Source organism: Aquarana catesbeiana, linkage group LG03 (genome assembly GCF_042186555.1).
Source record: "Aquarana catesbeiana isolate 2022-GZ linkage group LG03, ASM4218655v1, whole genome shotgun sequence".
Classification (NCBI taxonomy): Eukaryota; Metazoa; Chordata; class Amphibia; order Anura; family Ranidae; genus Aquarana; species Aquarana catesbeiana.
This window is the reverse complement of record NC_133326.1, coordinates 723510121-723528313: the sequence shown is the minus strand read 5'-3', so window position 1 is coordinate 723528313 and position 18193 is coordinate 723510121. Positions and strand designations below refer to the sequence as shown.

General features: G+C 43.3%; 1 protein-coding gene across 3 annotated transcripts in view; it reads right to left on the bottom strand.

Annotated features, from left to right (window-relative positions):
- Positions 1-18193, bottom strand: part of LOC141133728 (asialoglycoprotein receptor 1-like) — a 74631-nt gene that overhangs the window by 21879 nt on the left and 34559 nt on the right. For 2 of the 3 annotated variants that reach the window (XM_073623253.1, XM_073623251.1), the window contains 2 exons: positions 5607-5648; positions 2022-2063 (listed from right to left, as the gene is read on the bottom strand). In XM_073623253.1, coding sequence (XP_073479354.1) covers positions 2022-2063; positions 5607-5648 — 84 coding nt within the window. The remainder of the gene's footprint in view (positions 1-2021; positions 2064-5606; positions 5649-18193) is intronic. The other variant, XM_073623252.1, reaches the window with a different exon arrangement.

Here is an 18193-nt window from a genome sequence, read left to right as displayed (position 1 = left end):
TTAAAGGAATATTTCACTTTTATTGTTTCACTTTAAGCATTATTAAAATCACTGCTCCAGAAAAAATGGCCGTTTTTAAATCTTTTTTTTGCATTGATACATGTCCCCTGGGGCAGGTCCCGGGTCCCCAAACACTGTTTATGACAATACCATGCATATAAGCCTTTAAAATTAGCACTTTTGATTTCTCCTATAGACTTTTAAAGGGTGTTCCGTGGCTTTCGAATTTGCCGCAAACACCAAAATTGTGCGCTATTCGGCAAACAGGCGAACACCCGATGTTTGAGTCGAACTTACGTTCGATTTGAACATCGAGGTCATCCCTAATTGAAAGCAATAATTCTAGGCCCATTATTCATGGCCATCCCTAAACTGATGACCCATAGGGGCCTTCAAAGCATCACCTATGGAAGATGTAGGGTACCAAAGTGTGTCATCGTTTCACAGGTGCACACAACTTTATGTCTTGATGTGTTGGGGATCTATTTACTCAGTACAACCTCATCTTTTTTTTATTGTGCCACAATTGAGTAATATTGCATTTGTGTGCCCTAAAATTAATGTAAGCGTATTGTTTACGGAAATGTAGCGTTTTGTTAACCGTTGAGCTAATATAATGTGACATTAAAAAATAGAACTACTGCTATTTTATTGTCTAGGTTGTCTACTTTTAGAAAACATATCATTTTTGGGCCATTTGAGGTAACCTTCAAGCCTAAAATCATTGTGTGATTTTTTTTTTATTTTATTAAGGATCCCGGTACCAACATTTTCACCTGGCTATGGGCTTTCTTGTAGAAGTGATCTGAGCAGCTCTACAGCCTCTTCTACAGGGCGTGGAAGGGGCCCATTGACCTTTACTGGGCTCTCCTGTGCAATTGGGGAACCCAGTAGCTCCGCCGCTGCTGGATATAATGGTGCACCGAGAAGGGAGGAAGGTACATCCATTGCCGCCTTCCCTCTGTGTTGTAAGAAATCAGAAATGATGAGGACTTCGGCATTTCCGGTTTCGATTTGTTGTTTACAAACCATTACTTGTAAACCAGCTGATCAAACCAATTATGGCCCAAGAGGACCTATCACGGCCCATGCTATCACAAGGGATATTGTTCATCCTTGATAGCAATAAAGTTGATTTAAAAAAAAAAAAAACTTTTGTGTATTCTATCTTTTGTCTACAATAAACATTGATTTGGGAAAAAAAATACAAATAAAACAAATAATAAAATGTAAAAAAAAAAAAGTAAAGTGCCCTCCACCCCCCCTCCCCCCCACACACTCACGTGCAAATGTGATCGCATTCGTAAGTCCCACACGCATATGTGCAAGAGCAATAATTCTAGCACCAGAGTTCCTGCGTAACTGTAAACTGGTAATCTGTAAAGGCTTTTAAAGCATCACCTATGAAGTATTTTAGGTAGCGTAGTTCCATTCCATGGACCCGAACAGTTTCAAAGCGTGACATGTTTGGTATCTATTTACTCAGCATAACATCATATTTTGTATTTTACCAAAAAATTGGGCATTATATTGTGTTTCTGTGCACTAAAATTCATTAAAGTGCATTTTTTACTAAAAATGTGCGTTTTAAAAATGGCTGCACGACTTGCAACATCCACTATTTTAATCTCCAGGGTCTCTGTTTTAAAAAATATATATGTTTGGGGGCTATAAGTCATTTGCTAGAAAAAAAAATGCTGTATTTGAGAGGTGTCAGAATTATCCTGGGTGTCAAGTGGTTAAAGGTAAATCTCCTTTGTCTGTATAACATGTGGATTATATTGGAAGATCAGCTCTAACACTACAATTAATATGGTCTGGGTCCACAAGTACTTTGGTAATGTCTGTTTTACATTGTAAAACAAAATCCAAAATGCAAATTTGTTCCACAATTTTTTTTTATTTAAATCCAACACAACATAACAGTGGGGCCCGGGGAGTAAAATGGAGAGAAGAGTTATCTGTATTCTGGCCTCCTGATTTATAATAATAAAGGATGTGGAATATTCAAGAACGTGCACCTTTCTTTTTTATCTTGTTCAGGTCGTTCATTATGTTGGCAACTGGAAGGAGAAAACACAAAGATAAAGTTATTATTATTATACAGAAGGCCAGTGAAGGGATTCTAAGAGAGGGGTGGATGACACTGACTGGAGACCAGTGGAGAGATTGGCAGAAAGGGTTTGATGGAGGCCAGTAGAGGGATTGGCATAGAGGGGTGGAGGACAATGAATGCAGGCCAGTGGAGAGATTGGCAGAGAGGGGTGGATGGAGACCAGTGGAGGGATTGGCAGAAAAGGGTGGAGGACACTGAATGCAGGCCAGTGGAGGGATTGGCAAAGAGGGGCGGAGGACACTGAATGCAGGCCAGTGGAGGGATTGGCAGAGAGGGGTGGAGGACACTGAATGCAGGCCAGTGGAGGGATTGGCAGAGAGGGATGGAGGACACTGAATGGAGACCAGTGGATGGATTGCCAGAAAGGGGTGGATGGAGGCCAGTAGAGGGATTGGCATAGAGGGGTGGAGGACAATGAATGCAGGCCAGTGGAGAGATTGGCAGAGAGGGGTGGATGGAGACCAGTGGAGGGATTGGCAGAAAAGGGTGGAGGACACTGAATGCAGGCCAGTGAAGGGATTGGCAGAGAGTGGTGGAGGACAATGAATGCAGGCCAGTGGAGGGATTGGCAGAGAGGGGTAGATGACACTGAATGCAGTCCAGTGGAGGGATTGGCAGAGGGGGTGGAGGACAATGAATGCAGGCCAGTGGAGAGATTTGCAGAGAGGGGTGAATGGAGACCAGTGGAGCGATTGGCAGAAAAGGGTGGAGGACACTGAATGCAGGCCAGTGAAGGGATTGGCAGAGAGTGGTGGAGGACAATGAATTCAGGCCAGTGGAGGGATTGGCAGAGAGGGGTGAATGGAGACCAGTGGAGCGATTGGCAGAGAAGGGTGGAGGACACTGAATGCAGGCCAGTGAAGGGATTGGCAGAGAGTGGTGGAGGACAATGAATGCAGGCCAGTGGAGGGATTGGCAGAGAGGGGTGAATGGAGACCAGTGAAGCAATTGGCAGAGAAGGGTGGAGGACACTGAATGCAGGCAAGTGGAGGGATTGGCAGAGAGGGGTGGATGGAGACCAGAGGAGGGATTGGCAGAGAGGGGTAGATGACACTGAATGCAGTCCAGTGGAGGGATTGGCAGAGAGGGGTGGATGGATGCCAGTAGAGGGATTGGCAGAGAGGGATGGAGGAAACTGAATGGAGACCAGAGGAGGGATTGGCGGAAAGGGGTGGATGCAGGCCAGTGGAGGGATTGGCAGAGAGGGGTGGAGGACACTGAATACAGGCCAGTGGAGGGATTGGTAGAAAGGGTGGAAGGAGGCCAGTGGAGGGATTGGCAGAGAGGGTGGAGGACACTGAATGGAGGCCAGTGGAGGGATTGGCAGAGAGAGGTGGAGGACACTGAATGCAGGCCAGTGGAGAGATTGGCAGAGAGGGGTGGAGGACACTGAATGGAGGCCAGTGGAGGGATTGGCAGAAAGGGGTGGAGGACACTGAAGGGAAGCCAGTGGAGGGATTGGCACAGAGGGATGAAGGACACTGAATGGAGGCCAGTGGAGGGATTGGCAGAGAGGGGTGGAGGACACTGAATGGAGGCCAGTGGAGGGATTAGCAGAGAAGGGTGGAGGGCACTGAGCAGTTGGTAAGGTAGATGAGTCTGCCAGCAGCATTCAGGATCGACTGAAGAGGGGATAGCTTATGGAGAGGTAGGCCATTGAGAAGGGAATTGTAATAGTCTTTTGCGAGAGATAACAATGGAATGATGAGTAGCTTTGTGGTTTCATTAGTTAAAAAGAGGAGAATTTAAGAGATGTCATGGAGGTGAAGTTTTCAAGCTTTTGACAACGATTGGAATTTGGGGATAAAAGGGCAGGCCAGAGTCTAGGATTACACCTAGTACCCTGGTGTAAGGAGAGGGGCTAATAGTTGTATTATTGATCTTTATGGAAAAGACATGGAGGAGGGTATGGCTGGGGGAATATAACCAGCTCGGTTTTAGAAAGATTTAGTTTAAGGAATTGGTGTCACATACATGCTGATATGTCAGTTAGTAAGTTAGTAATGCGAGAGGAGACTGAAGGAGTGAAGTGAGGAGTAGATAGGTAGATTTGGGTGTCATCGATGTAGAAATGGTATTGGAAGCCATGGGAGGTTATCAAGTGACCAAGGGAGGAGGTGTAGTAGATAGAGAAGGGAAGCGGTCCAAGTAAAGAGCCTTGGGGGACCCCTACAGAAAGAGGAAATGGAAAGGAGGAGACAGAATTGTAGGTAACACTGATACGTAGGACAAGAACCAGGAGAGAGCAAAATCTTGGAGGCCAAGCAGTGGAGTTTATTTAGAAGCGGGTGGTCAACAGAATTAAAGTCTGCAGAGAGGTCTAGGAGTATGGAATTTAGGGGGCCCCATTTTAGCAGTTAGTAAATCGTTAGTGAGTTTTAGTAGGGCAGTTTCTGTGGAATTTGTTGAGGTAGGAGCTTAGCCCGATGTAGACTAAGCTTTCCAAAAATTTAGAGGTGAATGGGAGCAATGAGATAGGCCTTAAGTTTTTCAGGCAGGTGGGGTCCAGTGAGGGCTTTTTAACCACTTTCTGCCCGTATGACGTCATATAACATCCTGAGGTTGAGGTGGAGATATCTGGATGATGCCTGCAGCTACAGGTATCATCCGGATATCTTTATTTTCAGCAAGCAATTACCTTCAATGTAAAAGCCATCCTAGTGGCTTATTAGCCACTGTATGCTTTTTAAAGCAGCGGTAGGGGACTCCCCTCCCACTGCCCATCGACGCCTCTCTGTGTGATCGGAGAGGCCGGGGATCCAATCCGGCAACGGAGCCGGGTTACGACAGAGCTGGCCGGCCATCGCTATGATCTTGGGAGGCAGGGCGCAATGTCATGATGTCACTTCTGCCTTTGGAAGATGTAAAAAAAAATTTTCCTGAAAAGAGATCAATTTTTTTTTTGTCTTGTAGACCCCAGATGTCTTGATAAAGAGGGCCTGTCATCTCTTATTTCTATCGCAAGGGATATTCACATTACTTGTGATAGGAATAAAAGTGATAAAAATAAAGAAATAAACCGGGCCCACATTGGGGCACATAGTAGAGCACGGGGCACACAGTAGGACACATCATGGGGCACACCGCAGGGCACATTGGTGACCTTTTGTCCTGTGCAAATTTGTGGCATAAAACGTGGTAAAACACGCAACTTTCTGCCTGAAATCGAAACTCTCAGGTGTGAATTCAGCCTGACAGGTGGAAGCTTTCATGGGGCCCCCTACTGTCCACGGACCCTCGGGCAGTGCCTGAATGGTCAATCCACCCCTGTGTATTATGGTATGCTGTAACACACATTGCAGTGTCAAGATTGTCTCTTCCCTCCTGTTCCAACCAAAAAATGTTATATTTTTCGCCATTTTCTGTCCCATCGATCAGAGAAATAAATAAAATACATTTGTAAATAAATAAATAAGCGTGGGTTCTAATCTTTCCATTTTATGTCCAAAGGTATGGGCTCTGCATACATTTATAATAATTTTACAATTACCTGATTCCTGGAGACCAGACACATCCCTTTTCAACCCAGAATCTAGAAAAAATAAAATAGAATAAAAAAAAAGCAAATATAAAAATGCAATGCAGGAAACAATTGACTGTTCATAAACAACAAACGGTGGTTCCAACATGACCATTTTAAAGGGGTTGTAAAGGTTTGTTTTATTTTTTTTTAAACAGACATTTCATATATTCATACATAGAATGCATTAAGGTGAAAAACCTTGAGGGTTTGCAACCCCTTTAAAGCAGAAAACATGATTCAAATTCAAAAAGTGTCTTCAGGGTGTCTCATGAATGGTGGAAGAAGAGAGATGAGTCACTTATCCAACTCATTGAGTCATGCATGTACTGCATTTTTAAAGGAGGCAGAAGGCGCAATCGATAGGAGGGAGGGGCCAGTAGAGCAGAAGAGGGACCCGAGAAGAGGAGGAACCGGGCTGTTCTGTGCAAAACTAACTTCACAGAGGAGGTAATTATAACATGGTTGTTATTTTTTTAAAAAAACAAGACTTTACAATCACTTTAGGCCTGAGCTTTTGAGCTCTATACACAAAAAAAAATCAGCAAAACAGATAATAAGAGCCTGGAAAAACATGTAAAAGGGTCACTAGAGAAAAATGTATATCTATATCTAGATATAGATATAGATATACACATACACTATATTGCCAAAAGTATTGGGACACCTGCCTTTACACGCACGTTAACTTAAATGGCATCCCAGTTTTACTCCGTATGGTTCAATATTGAGTTGGCCCACCCTTTGCCGCTATAACAGCTTCAACTCTTCTGGGAAGGCTGTCCACAAGGTTTAGGAGTGTGTCTATGGGAAGGTTTGACCATTCTTCCAGAAGAACATTTGTGAGGTCAGGCACTGACATTGGATGAGAAGGCCTGACTTGCAGTCTCCACTCTAATTAATCCCAAAGGTCTTCTATAGGGTTGAGATTAGGACAGTCAAGTTCTTCCACTCCAAACTCGCTCATCCATGTCTTGCTTTGTGCACTGGTGCTCAAGCATTTTGGAACAGGAAGGACTAATTACCAAACTATTCCCATAAAGGCAGGAGCATGAAATTGTCCAAAATGTCTTGGTATGCTGACGCCTTAAGATGTCCACTTCATTGGAACTAAAGGGCCAAGCCCAACCCCTGAAAAACAACCCCACACCATAATCCCCCCTCCACCAAATTAGGAAGCCACCACACTCTATGTGTGGGGTAAATGCCCAGGTTCTCACCTACAGAGTTCTATACAAAAGAGGCACTCACGGGTCTTGCAGAGGAGATGAATCAAAACAATAGACATGTGCACGCTGAAATATTTTGTTTCGGAATTTGGTTTTTGTCCGAAAAATACATTTATTTAGTTACTCCCGAAATTCGTTTTTATTTATTTTGTTTTTCATTAAAAAATTGCATTCGTCCGAAAATCCAAATTAAGGTCGAATCTGTCATTGAAGGCTTATGGTGTCTGTCGAATGTTCAAAGAAGATTCGACGGAGCAGTTAAACTGTACGTGTACATTTCCGAATTTCCGAATTTTCCGCCTATAATCTAGCTGTAGTAGAATTCTAATGTTGTATGACTAGTAATAATTATATTTATTAGTTATTTTACTAGTCAACCCACATTAGAATTTTTCTATAGCCTATGGGTGGGTGCATTTGACCGGAAATGTACGATTGCAGCGTCGTACAGTTCAGCTGCTCCGTCAAATCTTCTTAGAACTTTCGACAGACACCATAAGCCAAAGTATGTTTTTCGTTGCTTTGTCAAATCTTCGTCGTTCATGTTGAATGGTCTACTCTACCCCAACAGTCAGCCAACTTTCGAATTCGTTTCTCAATCTCCAAGTGCAATGGCGGGCATGGCATCCGACGTTGTTTCAGATATTGATATGGCATTATAATATAGAATCTATAATAATAAATCCCCCCTCCCCCCACAACACGGGCAGCCTCTGAGGCTATCACAACACTAGCAACACTAGTATCACTATCAAGTTTACAACACAATAGCAGCAGATTATTATGAAAAAGTTAATTTGAACTGTAGCTTGCTTCACTATCGTTCTGCTGCTGTGCTTATGCCTAATTGCTAAATAATTCAGGTTCTCTGACAAACGGACCAGCTAAGATTGACTGTCTTCTGAAATGATTCAGTGTGTGTGTGTCTCTCTGCTAGCAAATCCTAAGTGAAAGTAAGTTGACTGTACGTGTGTACTTAGTTCTATCTATTTTACTGCTCCTCCTCTTTGGTTACAATCGGCCAATAACGTTCATCATCATTATTATTTTTATTTAACTTCCCCCACCCAATTCCAGCAGCGATCTTTTCTCTCTATGTCGAATCTTTTCTCTCTATGCAGAATAATCTTGGACTAATAGAGTTAAGGTTAGGCACATTCAACCACAGGTTCGATAGACACAGATTGTTATTGTCAGCGTCATGTCGGATCTCCTATCTATATCAAACTGTTGTCGCACTTTCGTTATCGTGTATTTTATTGTCAACGCTTCAGTGGAGCTCAGTCATTCTTTTCTCAAGACATCCCAAGGCTCTTGGGAAAGATGGACTTAACTCCATCGAAATGTTGACAATAAAATACTGTTAAAGCAAAAAAATAACGAAAAATAGTACCACTCATAATGCCTCAAAGTTGTATCTCAGCCAGATTGTTAGCATTGATCACTGGTACTGGACAGGATAGAAACTGGCTCATTAGGCACCATTCAAACTACAAGAAAATGGCGCCCACCCAGTACTGGCAAACTGCAAATCTCATGTAAACAAATATGTAAATGGAAGTGTGTTCAGCTCTTGTCCACCACCCGTGGGAGAGCCTCTTAATGTGTTTCTCTCCTGTGGGGCTTAACTGTATACCATTGCAATTGGCATTCTACTAACTAAATACGCATGGCTGTTACACTCGCCTATGTGGTCTACCAGTGGCTCAGATTCTTCCTGAACTCTGCTGCCTGACTCACCCATCTCTCTTCCTGCTCATTACATTATTTCTTCTCCCTTTATTGGGCAACAGTCATGCAGAGACTTTAGTGTAAACTTTCTGATATACACTTTAAACTACAAAGACCTGCCCAGCCTGAATTTTCCTTTCTCAGATCTCATCTGAAAACCAACCTCCATCCTGCACATGACCTTCTTCTCTTTTCTTCACACTATCACCATCTGGACTTCTGTTATACCTCCCCTCACCTCTGGAATCCTTTTCTCCATGCCGCGTAGCACTCACCAACCCACAAACCTTCTGTAGAACTCACCTTCTCAGAAAAGTATATAAAAGGTTGTCTTCATTTATTGATCCACCATGCTCCTCTACTGTTTAACACATCCTATAGATATCACCCCATGCCCTTACACTTACTTCCTGGCTATACAATATATATCTATATCTTTATATATCTATATATAACCCTCTACTTCAATCCCTACACTGGCTCCCAATCACCCAGAGAATTAAATTCAAAATTCTAACAACATACAAAGCCATTCACAACTCTGCCCCAAGCTACATCACTAATCTTGTCTCCAAATATCACCCAAATCGACCTCTCCGCTCTTCTCAAGACCTTCTGCTTTCAAGCTTTCTCATCTCCTCCTCCCATGCTCGTCTCCAGGATTTCTCCACAGACTGTCCCATCCTCTGGAACTCGCTACCTCCATCTATCCGGCTATCCCCTACTCTTGCTACCTTCAGGCAATCCCTGAAAACTCATCTCTTCAGAAAAGCCTATCACGTCTCCAACTAATCTCCTACCACTTCCACCAGCTCATTCCCCACAGTTACAACCTTTTGTACCACCTGCCCCACCCTTTTAGATTGTAAGCTCTTCTGAGCAGGGCCCTCTTAATCCTATTGTATTGTATTATAACTGTATTGTCTCCCTTTTATATTGTAAAGCGCTGCGTAAACTGTTGGCGCTATATAAATCCTGAATAATAATAATAATAAAAATAATAATATATATATCTCTCTCTCTCTATATATATATAGATATATATAGATAGCTGTGCTCAAAAGTTTACATACCCTGGCAGAATTTATGATTTATTGGCCATTTTTCAGAGAATATGAATGATAACACAAAAACATTTCTTTCACTCATGGTTAGTGTTTGGCTGAAGCCATTTATTATCAATCAACTGTGTTTACTCTTTTTAAATCATAATGACAACAAAAACTACCCACATAACCCTGATCAAAAGTTTACATACCCTGGTGATTTTGGCCTGATAACTTGCACACAAGTTGACACAAAGGGGTTTGAATGGCTATTAAAGGTAACCATCCTCACCTGTGATCTGTTTGCTTGTAATTAGTGTGTGTGTATAAAAGGTCAACGAGTTTCTGGATTCCTGACAGACCCTTGCATCTTTTATCCTGTGCTGCTCTGATGTTTCTGCATTCGGAGTCATGGGGAAAGCAAAATAATTGTCAAAGGATCTGCAGAAAATGGTAGTTGAACTGTATAAAACAGGAAAGGGATATAAAAAGATATCCAAGGAATTGAGAATGCCAATCAGCAGTGTTCAAACTCTAATCAAGAAGTGGAAAATTAGGGGTTCTGTTGAAACCAAACCACGGTCAGGTAGACCAACTAAAATTTCAGCCACAACTGCCAGGAAAATTGTTTGGGATGCAAAGAAAAACCCACAAATAACTTCAGGTGAAATACAGGACTCTCTGAAAATATGTGGTGTAGCTGTTTCAAGATGCACAATAAGGAGGCACTTGAAGAAAGATGGGCTGCATGGTCGAGTCACCAGAAAAAAGCCATTACTAAGCAAATGCCACAAAGTATCCAGCTTACAATTCGCCAAACAGCACAGAGACAAGCCTCAAACCTTCTGGCACAAAGTCATTTGGAGTGATGAGACCAAAATTGAGCTTTTTGGCCACAATCATAAACGCTACATTTGGAGAGGAGGCAACAAGGCCTATGATGAAAGGTGCACCATTCCTATTGTGAAACACTGAGGTGGATCGTTTAGGTTTTGGGGATGTGTGAGCTTCAAAGGCACAGGAAATGTGGTAAAAATTTATGGCAAGATGAATGCAGTATGTTATCAAAAAATCCTGGAGGAACATTTGCATTCATCAGCCAGGAAGCTGCGCATGGGACGTACCTTGAACATTCCAACATGACAATGATTCAAAACACAAAGCCAAGTCGACCTGTCATTCTCTACAGCAGAATAAAGTGAAGGTTCTGGAGTGGCCATCTCAGTCTCCTGACCTCAATATCATTGAGCTACTCTGGGGAGATGTCAGTTGTGCAGTTCATGCAAGACAACCCAAGAATTTACAGGAACTGGAAGCTTTTTGCCAAGAGGAATGGGCAGCTTTACCATCTGAGAAGATAAAGAGCCTCATCCACAAATACCACAAAAGACTTCAAGCTGTCATTGATGTTAAAAGGGGGCAATACACAGTATTAAGAACTGGGGTATGTAAACTTTTGACCAGGGTCATTTGGGTTGTTTCTGTTGTCATTATGATTTAAAAAGAGTAAAAACAGTTGATTGATAATAAATGGCTTCAGCCAAACACTAACCATGAGTGAAAGAAACAATTTTGTGTTATCAATCATATTCTCTGAAAAATGGCCAAGAAATCATAAATTCTGCCAGGGTATGTAAACTTATGAGCACAACTGTATATATATATATATATATATATATATATATACATACATACATACATACATACATACATGTAAACTTATGAGCACAACTGTATATATATATATATATATATATATATATATATATATATATATATATACATACATACATACATACATACAGTATCTCACAAAAGTGAATACACCCCTCACATTTTTATAAATATTTTATTATATCTTTTCATGTGACAACACTGAAGAAATTACACTTTGCTACAATGTAAAGTAGTGAGTGTACAGCTTGTATAACAGTGTCAATTTGCTGTCCCCTCAAAATAACTCAACACACAACCATTAATGTCTAAACTGCTGGCAAAAAAAGTCAGTACACCCCTAAGTGAAAATGTCCAAATCGGGCCCAAAGTGTTAATATTTTGTGTAGCCACCATTATTTTCCAGCACTCCCTAACCCTCTTGGGCATGAAGTTCACCAGAGCTTCACAGGTTGCCACTGGAGTCCTCTTCCACTCCTCCATGATGATATCACGGAGCTGGTGCATGTTAGAGACCTCGAGCTCCTCCACCTTCCGTTTGAGGATGCCCCACAGATGCTCAATAGGGTTTAGGTCTGGAGACATGCTTGGCCAGTCCATCACCTTTACCATCAGCTTCTTTAGCAAGGCAGTAGTCGTCTTGGAGGTGTGCTTGCGGTCGTTATCATGTTGGTTCGATTAAGCCCTCAAGGTCTTGAGAAAGATGGATTGAGCTTCATTCAAAAGTTGACAAAAAATGCTGCTGTTTTGGTGCCTCTATACTAGTTTTGAATTTGTAATGATTGCTTTGTGGGTGAGCACCTGGGCATTCACCTTAGACACAATTATATATATATATATATATATATATATATATATATATATGTAGTAGCAGGGCGGTCCAGGTCTAGGAAATAGCCAGCACACTAATGAATCAGCTGTGTTCTGGGCATTAGGTAATGACCAGTCCAAGGGTCTGGGGGTTCTAATTAATTTTCTAGCAAGAAAAACAGTTTTTAACTTGTAAGCAACAAATCTCAGAAAGAGGCTCGGTCCTTAAGTGATTAAGGCGCTCAGTAGCCCAAGATGAAATCTATACATGGCAAAGAAACGACTCCTCCCCTTCCAGAACAGTGACTCCTCCCTCCACTAGAACAGTGACTCATCTCTTGCCCTCTGTATGGCTGTTTGTAATGTTTCAATAGGAGAGAAAGAGTCCAAAATCAAACAGTGTCTGCTGTGCTCTCCCTTAAAAAAAAAAAAAAAGATGTCCTGTAACACATATGGGTCAGAGTCATGGGAGTACCCTGTGTTACATGTTTATAAAAAATATAAATATTTTTTAACACAGTAAAATACTCATGCCTACTTACACATCAATTGCTTTTATCTCTGTTATTAAAGTGTATTTATTGCTCTCTATTTGTCTTTTGTCACTGAAAGGGAAATCTTCTCTCCTCTCTTATGCTTCCTTATCTCCCCAGCAAAACACAGCAAAAAATAAATAAATAAATACACCTGATAGAAGATTTAATCTTTCCCTAGTTAATAAAAAGCAAAAATAAAATGGGTATTTATGCAGTTTAGGAAAACAAAGCAAACAAAAAAGAAAACAGAAGCCCCAAAAAACATTAAATCGTTTTTGGTCATAAAATGTATCCAGCAAAGGTTTCCAGCCTATCATATGTATCTGAATACAGTCTAAAATGTCTAAATCTGGCCAGTGAAAGAGTAGACCATCAGGATCCAACCTGTCAACACACGGAAAAGCTTGATGTTCGGGTCGAACATGAGTTTGACTCGAACATCAGGTGTTCGCCGAATATCGAACATTATGGGGCGTTCACAGGAAATTTGATCAGCGCATAACAGCCCATAATGCTCTGTGAGATCGCAGCGCATTGCTGTATGATGATTGGCCAAAGTATGCACCTGACCTGAATGCTTTGGCCAATCCCAGCGCTCTCTGCTAAGAGAGCCATAATTGGCCAATTCGCCAATCATGGCTCAGGGGGACTAAGTCCACTCCCCACACTATATAAGGCTGACTGCACGGTGGCCCTGTGTAGTGTTGTTGGCGTGGACTGAGAGATAGCTTGATTTAGATTAAGCAGGCAGGTTATTCAGTTAGTGGTGGTGTATTTAATATATATATACAGTCAGTCTAGTATGTGTGTATATATATATATATATATATATATATATATATATATATATATATGTATATGTATGTATATACTCTGCAGCATCCAGTCAGTGTAGCCTAGAGATCTACATTCTGCAGTGCATTCCGTGGGGTACTATTTCTAATCTACTTCAGGCGGTGTATTTGATATATATATATATATATATATATATATATATATATATATATATATATATACACACAGTCAGTTTAGTGTACTAAACATATACTCTGCGGCATCCAGTGTAGCCTATACCTACATTCTACAGTGCATTCCGTGGTGTGCTATTTCTAACCTACTTCAGGCAGTGTATTTGATATATGTATATACAGTCAGTCTAGTATATATATATATATATATATATATATATATATATACACACTGTGGAGCATCCAGTGTAGCATATATCTACAGTGCATTCCGTGGTGTACTGTTTCTACTACTTTTCTGGTGGTGTACACAGCACACGATACAATGCATCCATAGTGCAGTTGCTACTACTTTTCTGGTGGTGTACACAGCACAGAATACAGTGCAACCATAGTGCAGTTGCTACTACTTTTCTGGTGGTGTACACGGTACACAATACAGTGCAGTGTGGTGTTGCCAAACAAAATATACATCATGTCCGGAAGACCAACAAGGAGAGGCAGACGCTCACAGGCCACTAAAAGAGGGAAAGCAGGCTCTGTGTCTACAGTCAACAGTGCTGGTCATGGTGCATGTTCTGCAGGTGGCCGTGGGGCACGCTTGTCCTTTTTTTCTGCTGCTGGCCATGTTATTGAGCCAGAACATGCAGAAGAGTTGGTGGAGTGGATAACAAAGCCGTCCTCATCCTCCGCATCCTTTGTCACCCAGGCTCAGAGTAGTTTGCCTTCCAATGTAGCTGCCAAAGTAGCCTATTCCACCGGCTCCTTGTCCAGTCACTCCTTCCGTAGCCCCACCATCATGCATGGAGGAGTCCCCCAAACTATATGACCACAGTGTCGGGTACATGCTGATGGAGGATGTGCAGCGATTAGAAGGTTCCGATGTTGGTTCCCAGGTTGAGGAAGGGAGTAACGTCAGCCTAGAGAGAGGGGGTGCCCAAGAATGTCAAGAAACTGGCAGCCATGTTCCCCCAGCCACAGCATACTGCCAAGTTTGCTCCAGTGACGAGAAGGGAGGGGATGATGAGGTCACTGACGCTACTTGGGTGCCTGATAGAAGAGAGGAGGAGAAGGAGGCAGAACTCCAACGAGGCAGGATGCCCTCTAGGGGGCAGCTTAAGGGCAGCCACCCTACTGCATCACATTGCAGAGCTCCGCAGGTGCAGGGCACTGCTGACTCCCCTCTGATTTTGAAAAGTTCCTTGGTGTGGGCCTTTTTTGACACGTGTGCAGCAGATTGCACCGTTGCTGTTTGCAACCTATGTCTGAAGCGGATCAAGCGTGGCCAGAACAGCAGCCGCTTGGGCACCACATGCTTGACCAGACATATGATGACCTCCCATGCAGTCCGTTGGCAACAGCACTTGAAAGACCCACATCAAAGAAAAACCTGCACTGAGAGGAATGAAGGTATAGCAATAGGTGTCCCAAGTACTTGTATCCAATCTGCTATCAGTACACCTCCATCTGATTTTAGGAGGTAAATTTCCCTACCCCAGTTGCTAAACCAGAAAAAGAAATTCGGTCCCAGCCATCCACATGCTCAGCGTCTGAATACTAGCTTGGCCAAATTGCTAGCACTGCCACTGCTGCCTTTTCAGCTGGTAGACTCTGCCCCCTTCCTTGAATTTGTGGAATGTGGAATGTTCTGTACCTCAGTGACAGATTCCAAGACTCCATTTCTTTTCACGGAAGGCCATTTCGGCTTTCTACCGATGTGTGGAAAGAAATGTCTTGGCCTCGTTGGACAGGGCAGTCAGCAGCAAGGAGCATATTACTGCTGACTCATGGTCAAGCAGGCATGGGCAGGGATGTTACCTTTCCTTCACGGTGCACTGGGTAACTGCTGGCAGCTGGGAAGGATGCAGGACAGGGTTCAGTATCGTTGGAGCTTGTTCAGCCAACACGCCTTCAAAATGCTAGTGGTCATTCTGCCACCGCTCTCTCCTCCACCCCCTCCTCTTCTTTTTCCTCTATGGCCTCTTCTTCTGATTTCTCCTCTGAACCAGCAGTGCTCCGTAAGCGGTCAAGGGCCTACGCAAGCACTCAGGCAAAAAGATGCCATGTGGTGCTTGAATTGGTCTGCTTAGGGGACAGGAGCCACACTGGGGCAGGGATTCTGTCAGCTCTGCAGGGGCAGGCTCAGAGGTGGTTGATGCCATGCCAGCTTCAGGCAGGAATGGTTGTATGCGACAATGGCACCAACCTTCTCTCCACCCTCCAACAGGGACCCTTGACCCATGTCCCATGTTTGGCACACATGCTGAATTTGGTGGTGCAGCGGTTCTTGAGCAGGTACCCAGGCTTACAGAATCTCCTGAGGCAGGCCAGAAAAGTTTGTGGTCATTTCCGCCGGTCATACAATGCCAGTGCTCGGCTGGCTGACATTCAATGCAACCTGTTCACCAACCACCTCATTTGTGACATGCCCACCAGGTGGAACTCAACAATTGTCAATGCTGCAGCGGCTGCACTTGCAGCAGAGGGCCATCAGTGAGTATCTGTGTGAGTATGGCACCAGGACAGGGTCAGGGGAGCTTGGCTTTTTTTGCCACGCCAGTGGCTACTGATCAAGGATGCATGCACTGTCCTGTCATTATTTGAGGAGGCCACAAGGATGGTGAACAGTGACAGTGCATGCATCAGTGATACTGTCCCTCATGTCTTCCTGTTGGAGCACATGCTTCATGGAATAATGGACAGGGCACTTGAGGCAGAACAGCGGGAGGAAGAGGAGGACTTCCTTACCTCTCAAGGCCCCCTTTATCCAGATAGCATTCCTGGGCATACCCTAATCAAACACACAGGAAGAAGAGGAGGAGAAAGAGGATTGTTTCAGCATAGATGTAGAGGATAACACTCAGCAGCATTCTTCAAGGGATGATTTTCAGTCCCCAGAAACCCAAGGAGTTGTACGTTGTTGGGAGGAGGTAGTTGCTGACAATGTCATTCTCAGTGATCCAGAGGACTCACAATCGAATATGTCTGCAAACTTATGCTGCATGGCCTTCCTGATTCTGCAAAGCCTGCGAAAGGACCCTAGGATTTGTGGTATCAAGGAGAGGAATCATTACTTGCTGGCAACCCTTCTTGATCCACGTTACAAGGGTAAGGTTGCAGAATTCATCCTGCCTTCGCAGAGGGAGCAGAGGATGAAACATCTTCAGGAGGCCATGAAGAAAGGTTTGTGCAATGTGTTTCCAGACCCTGGGAGGTTACAATTTCCTGGTGCTGGACAATGTGTTGCTGAGGCTTCTGTCAGTCAGAGGAAAAGCGGTGGAGAAGGTGGCCGGCTGACCGATGCCTTTAGACAATTTTTTAGTCCTCAGCGCCAAGGTCTGATCGGTTCAAGCAACCATTGTCAGCGTCTGCATTACATGGTGCAGGAATTTCTTGGAGCAAGATCAGACTTGGAGACCTTTCCAACAGACCATCCACTGGGTTACTGGGACTTGAGGATGGACCACTGCCCAGAACTTGCTCAATATGCAATTGAGCTACTGAACGCACATTCAGTGCTGCTGGAGGGTTTGTAATGGATCATAGAGTGCGCCTGTCCACAGACTCCGTTGATAGGCTCACATTCATAAAAATGAATCAGTCTTGGATCAGCAGCAGCTATCAAGCACCTGATGCTGATGTAACTGATTGATTTTTCTATGGATGTGGGATCCCTTGAAGACTATGCTGAGTGACTATCCTATTCCTCCTCAATCTTGATGATGCTAGCTTCCAACAATATTTTTGGTTTAGGGCACCACTACCACTGCCTAAGGCCCAATTTTTATGCCCCTGTTTAACAGGGGAATGTAGTTACAATTTTTGATCAAATATTTCATAGCAGGGCCCGTTCCTGTGCCCAACAAGTGTAACTGTGAGGTGTTACAGTGTTCTGGCACCACCAACACCTAAGGCCCAATTTTCTGCAGAGTATTTAGGGTAGGCCATATATTATATGTGTTCAGAGTATATTGTGCCTGGGCCCCCCCCCAAGCCATTTGTTTTTAAATTTGGGTGTGGGGTACCCCTTAATATCCATACCAAACCCAAAGATCCTTGTAATGGGCTGGGGGGGCCCATGCCATTTTTCTCAATGATTTTCATGTATATTGCCGGGGCCCGACAATACATTACAGCCGAAAGCAGTTTTTAATTACTTTTTTTCCTTTAGAAATGTCATTTTGCTGTAGTACTGTTCTAAACATGGGAAAACTGTGCCACGTTACAGGCATACTATAGACACCCCCCAGTCACAATATTTAAAGGAATATTTCATTTTATTGTTTCACTTTAAGCATTCTTAAAATCACTGCTCCCGAAAAAACGGCCATTTTTAAAACTTTTTTTTGCATTGATCCATGTTCCCTGGGACAGGACCCGGGTCCCCAAACCCTTTTTAGGACAATACCATGCAAATTAGCCTTTAAAATGAGCACTTTTGATTTAGAACGTTCGTGTCCCATAGACTTTAATGGTGTTCGCGTGTTCGAACAAACTTTTTTCCATGTTTGGATGTTCTGGTGCGAACCGAACGGGGGGGGGGGGGGGGGGGTGTTCGGCTCA